The 6,498-nt window shown below is 36.6% G+C and overlaps 1 protein-coding gene across 3 annotated transcripts; it reads left to right on the forward strand.

The window, feature by feature from the left end:
* The first annotated feature begins 3,290 nt into the window (after positions 1-3,290).
* On the forward strand, positions 3,291-5,916 carry LOC133285157 (heat shock cognate 70 kDa protein 2-like). Of its 3 annotated transcripts, none has more exons than XM_061482336.1 (3): positions 3,291-3,574; positions 3,985-5,223; positions 5,389-5,916. In XM_061482336.1, the coding sequence occupies exons 1-3, from the start codon at positions 3,361-3,363 to the stop codon at positions 5,712-5,714; spliced, it is 1,779 nt and encodes a 592-aa protein (XP_061338320.1). In that variant the 5' UTR covers positions 3,291-3,360; the 3' UTR covers positions 5,715-5,916. The 3 variants fall into 3 exon arrangements, with proteins under 3 accessions (XP_061338320.1, XP_061338321.1, XP_061338319.1); XM_061482337.1 differs by having other exon boundaries at positions 3,985-4,949; positions 5,340-5,915; XM_061482335.1 differs by having other exon boundaries at positions 3,985-5,909.
* Positions 5,917-6,498: the final 582 nt, after the last annotated feature.

Below are 6,498 nucleotides of genomic sequence, written 5' to 3' on the forward strand. Positions count from 1 at the left end.
AAGTAATACTAGTCCTTCACGCAATATCATTTTCTCGTTCCATCTTTTGGATTTGACTAATGGGTTAATAATTATCTTCTTCATTTTGTATTAGGGCTATGCATATATGTTTATAAGACCTAATTTTTTATTTATTAAAACAATTTTTTTATTTATTAAATTTGCATATAGAACCTAAAGTTCATGATAAAATTTCGTTTGGAATTTTTTGCAATTGAACTTGGAAACCTTGGGAAGGTTTTTGTTTTACATGATGAGTATTTTCTAACCATATATCATAAACATGTTTTCATTAAGTATTCTAAGAAATTTTCAAATCTGAATTTTTGAGTTTTAATACATGAAAGTTTAAAAAAATTCTCAAATTAATTTCAATCGATACATTGAAACCTTAAATTACTTTGGGGCTTTTGAAAAACAAGTTTTTACTTATCTATTGACACAAAAATTGTTTGAAATTGTTTCCTAAAACGAAGGAATTTCGCTCATGAATATAATGTTACGAAATATAGGATTCATATTATGAAAGTTTTAATCTTTCTTTAAATTAATATTGCTTCATTGATGTAAAATGAAAATTGATTTGAGGGTTTTAGTTCTCCTATTGTTTTCTCATTGTTTTATGTTGTTTTTAATACAAAAATCATACCTTTTTGTGCCCAAAAAAATAGCAACTCGTAGCTTGAAAAATTGTTTTTAAACTTTCAAAAGCTCTAAAAAATCTACTTTTTTGGGTCAACTCGCCAAAGGAATAAGAAGATACTACAATAGAAAAATCTCAAAAAATCCTAGGGGTTAGGGTGAGATTGTGAAAGAGGCATCATATTAATATTTCTCACTAAAAAGTCTCACAAAATTCACACCAAAAGAAAATTCATTAAAATCATTACCACAAGATTATTTTTTCTTTGTTTAAAATCATGATTAAATACCAACGGATTCTAAAATAATCTTTTAAAATCATGACTTTTTTTCAATTATTTAAAATCCTAATTGAATAATAATAGATTTTTTTGTCAAAAAAACATCTATTAAAATACTTTGAAATCTCAATCCAATACATCATCTTAATTTCACTAGTGCATATCCATGGCCAATTTGATATAATAGGTTTGTATCCCATGTATCATCTCCGTGAACTTGGCCCTTTTTCTTTTGCAATATGGAAAAGAAGAAAGAATTCACCTTATACAACCATTAAATTGATGTGTTTGTTGGCGCAAACGCAATACTTAGGGTGCACATGACAACCTTCCCGAAATCAATTTTTTTTTTTAATTTCTGTTCCCAACAGAAATTGATAGAAAACTCATTTGGTAAAATCAGTTTATTTTTTTGTTCCCGGATGAACCGAATTAATTTTTGTGCTGGGGAACAGAAAAAAGAATCAAAAAATTTCTATTTTTTTGTTCTCGGGCACAAAATGAGAAACACTTATCTCTCTTAATTACTCTCCATCTATACCATCATCACCACCACCACCATCTTCCCAACACGACCACCGCCATCATCGTTGCTGTCGTTATACCATTAGTGCTGTCGTGACCACCCTCCACCACCACGATGCCACCGCCACCATCACCACCACCTTCACCCATCACTACCACCATGTCATCATCACCATCACCACCACCATAACTACCACCGCTGCAACCACCACCACCACTATCACCATCACCGTCACCATCATCATCACCACTACCGCCATCAACCACCACCACCATCATCGCAATCATTGCCGCCACCGCCACCATCGCCATCACCACGCCACTACCACCACCACCATCGCCACCACTACCAGCACCACAACGTCGCTGCTACCATCACCACCACTATCATTGCTGCAGCCACCACCGACACCACCAACCACCACCACCATCGTCACAGCCACCACCACCACCATCGCCACCATTACACCACCACCACTATCACCTACCACCACTGCCGCAGCCACTGCCACCATCACCACCATCTCTATGATGTCATCACAACCACCACCACCATCCTACCACTACCACCGCCTCTGCCACCATTACCATTGCCATCGCCACAGCCACTGCCATCACAACCACCACCACCATCATCACCACGTCACCGCCGTACCACTGCTGCCGCCACCACCACCACCATGCCACCCCACGCCGTCGCCACCACCACAACCACATCATATGGAAAGGAAAGTGATGATCCAATTTTTTTTTACATTTAATAGGAATTATTTTTTATTATATTATTTGTTATGTTATCAAACGTAATTCTCATTCTCAGAATAAAAATAGAATATGTTATCAAACACTTTTTTTTCCTCAGAAATTGTTCCAAGGAACAGAAATAGAAAAGAATTGTTTCTTTTCAGAAACAGTGCTAGGGAATAAAATGGTTGTCATGCACACCCTTATAAACTTGGCCCTTGTTCTCCACATTCAATGCTTTCCCTTTTTGTATGATTCTCCGTATTTAATATTTTTATATATATATATATATAGCAAATATTTTACTATTGCGCGTATAACATATGTAGAAATATAAACAATTATATATATATAAATTCAAAGAAATAGGTACAATTAAGTTCATTATAATTTTTTTTATTGGAGATAAGTGAAGTGAAGTGAAGTGATTTGATTTCAAATGGATTTAGAAAAAAAATAGTGGAATTCCTAAATCAATTAAAAAAGATATTAAATTTATTGATGATTCGATTATATTTTTATTTTCACTCAAATCTTTAAGGTGGTGTTTGGTTTGGAGCTTTTCAAGAGATATTTATGTTTCTCAAGTATGACTTTGAGAAACACCATGTTTGTTTCAACATATTTTCACCAAAAACTCATCTATACAATTTGTATGGATTTATAAGAAACATAGATATTCGCACTGTTTAGAAACTCAATTTGAAGGTGGGATTTTTTGGAAAACCGGTTATCTCACTTTTAATGCACTGTTGATTTCATAAAGTTACCTAATTTTCCCAGTAAAGTTTTTTCTCACCAAACAATTTTTTTTTACATTTTTCTATTGTTCTAAAAAATTTTTCTCAACCAAACACCTCCTAAGAGAAAGATTGAGCAAGTGTTATTCTTGACGCGTAGCCGACGTCTGTTCTGCATCGTCCAGTAACAACGCTGAACCAACCAAGTATTGAGGGAAAACAGAAATCAAAATCGTCTACAACAACGGCTTAGGACCCCACTTACGGAACATTCTAGACACTCTCCCTTTAACCTATATATATATATATATATATATATATACCTTCTCTTTCTCTCTATACTCATTCAAACCCTTATTCTTCTTAACTCTTTCTTCTTTATCTCTGTCTCTCTCAATTTTCTAAGGCTTAAAGTTTCGTTGGAGAATATGGCCGCAAAAGGTGAAGGACCGGCGATCGGAATCGACCTCGGCACCACCTACTCCTGCGTCGGAGTGTGGCAACATGACCGCGTTGAGATCATCGCTAATGATCAGGGGAATCGTACGACGCCGTCTTATGTTGCCTTTACCGACACCGAAAGGTTAATCGGGGATGCCGCAAAGAACCAGGTCGCCATGAACCCACTCAACACCGTTTTCGGTAATTCATCTGAAAAAATTAAACCCCTTTTCTTGCTCAAGTTTTCAAGAGTTTAACTCTTGATTGATTCAGATGCGTAGTATTTAGTTTTGTAGTTGTTATTGTCTATTAATCTCCTTTTAATCGGTAAGGTGTGTAGTTTAGATGTAAACTTTTAATTTTAATTAGGTATTTTGCTGAATTAGTGGGTAGCAGATTGATAAGCATGCGTTGATTGGGTTTGAATAAAGATCAATATAAGACATGAATGAGCAATTCCTTTAACCTATTTCAATTAAAAAGAATTTTATTTTTTATTCCTATCACATAGTTGTTTTACTGTCTTGGGATGCTGTTTGTATGTGTTGTGTGGAAGGTTTTCTTTTTGCTTGGCACGATGTGGCTGCTAATTGGTGATTGTTATTTTGCAGATGCGAAGAGGTTAATTGGGAGGAGAGTTAGCGATGCTTCTGTTCAGAGTGATATGAAGTTGTGGCCATTCAAGGTTGTTGCTGCGGCTGGTGACAAACCCATGATTGGTGTTAACTACAAGGGTGAGGAGAAGCTATTTGCTGCGGAGGAAATCTCGTCTATGGTCCTAACAAAGATGCGGGAGATTGCAGAGGCTTACCTTGGGTCAACTGTGAAGAATGCTGTTGTAACTGTGCCTGCTTACTTCAATGACTCTCAGCGTCAAGCTACCAAAGATGCCGGTGTTATTGCTGGCCTCAATGTCATGAGAATAATAAATGAGCCAACTGCCGCAGCTATTGCCTACGGCCTTGATAAGAAAGCTACAAGTGTTGGTGAGAAGAATGTCCTGATCTTCGATCTCGGAGGTGGAACTTTCGATGTTTCTCTCCTCACCATCGAGGAGGGTATCTTCGAAGTTAAAGCCACAGCCGGAGACACTCACCTTGGAGGTGAGGACTTTGATAACAGAATGGTGAACCACTTTGTACAGGAATTCAAGAGGAAGAACAAAAAGGACATTAGCGGAAACCCAAGAGCCCTGAGGAGGTTGAGAACTGCTTGTGAGAGAGCGAAGAGGACGCTCTCATCCACTGCTCAGACCACCATTGAGATAGATTCTTTGTTTGAGGGTATTGACTTCTATTCAACAATCACTCGGGCTAGGTTTGAGGAACTCAACATGGACCTTTTTAGGAAGTGTATGGAACCTGTGGAGAAGTGTCTTAGGGATGCTAAGATGGACAAAAGCACTGTTCATGATGTTGTCCTTGTTGGTGGCTCTACTAGGATTCCTAAAGTTCAGCAGCTGCTGCAGGACTTCTTCAATGGGAAAGAACTGTGTAAGAGCATCAACCCTGATGAAGCCGTTGCTTATGGAGCTGCTGTCCAGGCAGCTATATTAAGCGGTGAAGGCAATGAGAAGGTTCAAGATTTGTTGCTTTTGGATGTCACCCCCTTGTCTCAGGGTTTGGAGACTGCTGGAGGTGTCATGACTGTATTAATTCCACGGAACACTACGATTCCTACTAAGAAGGAACAAGTATTCTCTACATACTCTGATAACCAACCTGGTGTCTTGATTCAAGTTTATGAGGGGGAGAGGACAAGAACTAAGGATAACAACTTGCTGGGTAAATTCGAGCTTTCAGGCATTCCTCCAGCTCCCCGTGGTGTTCCTCAAATCACTGTTTGCTTTGATATTGATGCTAATGGTATCTTGAATGTCTCTGCCGAGGACAAAACCACTGGGCAGAAGAACAAGATTACCATTACCAATGACAAAGGAAGATTGTCAAAGGAAGACATTGAGAAGATGGTTCAAGAAGCAGAGAAATACAAGTCTGAAGATGAGGAGCACAAGAAGAAGGTTGAGGCGAAGAATGCCTTGGAGAACTATGCCTATAACATGAGAAACACCATAAAGGATGAGAAGATCAGTTCAAAGCTTTCCTCAGAAGACAAGACAAAGATTGATAATGCAATTGAGCAGGCCATTCAATGGCTTGATGCCAATCAGCTTGCTGAAGCTGATGAATTTGAAGACAAGATGAAGGAGCTTGAGAGCTTATGTAATCCTATTATAGCCAAGATGTATCAAGGCGGGGCTGATGTAGGTGGTGATGAGAATGATGATGCTCCACCTGCAAGTGGTAGCGGTGCTGGCCCCAAGATTGAGGAGGTTGATTAAAATGGTTCTGTCATGTATTGGTAGAAAATGATGCGTATTAGTATTTGTTATTTTGTTTTGTTATGGCTATTATAGAATTTTGCTTTCATAAATTGTATTGCTGATTTCAATTTGTCATTGGTTTTGATAATTGAAAAACAGTATACAGTCAGCTCATTATTACTCTGGATCATATAACTTTAGTATGAAGATTTTGCTATATTTCAGTTTCGAGCTGATTTAAATTGGGTAATGTTACTTTAATATGTCAATTTTTGGCACCACTTAAATTTTTGGGCTAGTTACACCATTGGATTGTGTTAACTAAAAAAAATGATGTTTCTTTTTATTTCTTTTTTGAAAAATAAAAAATGAAATCTTGAGCATGAAATAATTAATCAATTTCATTGCTAGATAAGTATCAAATTCACCACAAGAAAACTAATTAATCAGCTGTTACCTCAAACGTCCATACTATTTTAATTTTATTCTGAGGACATATATTTAAGGAATTTTGATGATATCGCTATAAATCTATATCTAAAGTCACTATAAACTTTACCAACAGCTACATAGATGGCTAGTTATCGAGTATAAATGTTTATCTTCTAATGTTCTTCTTTACTTTATTCAGTAATCAAAGATGTATTCAAAAAAGCATAACACAAGAAAGATATTAATTTCGATGCAATCAGAAAAATTAATGTGCTCACATTTATTGAAATATAATAAGAAAATGTCTTGTATTATTTTTTTGTTGATGAGAGTCTGTTTTTTTTTTTTTTTTTTTGTAGTATTAATGGAG

This window comes from Gastrolobium bilobum, unplaced genomic scaffold (assembly GCF_033153095.1).
Source record: "Gastrolobium bilobum isolate Gb01-03AN ecotype WA unplaced genomic scaffold, APGP_CSIRO_Gbil_v1 utg7917, whole genome shotgun sequence".
NCBI lineage: Eukaryota > Viridiplantae > Streptophyta > Magnoliopsida > Fabales > Fabaceae > Gastrolobium > Gastrolobium bilobum.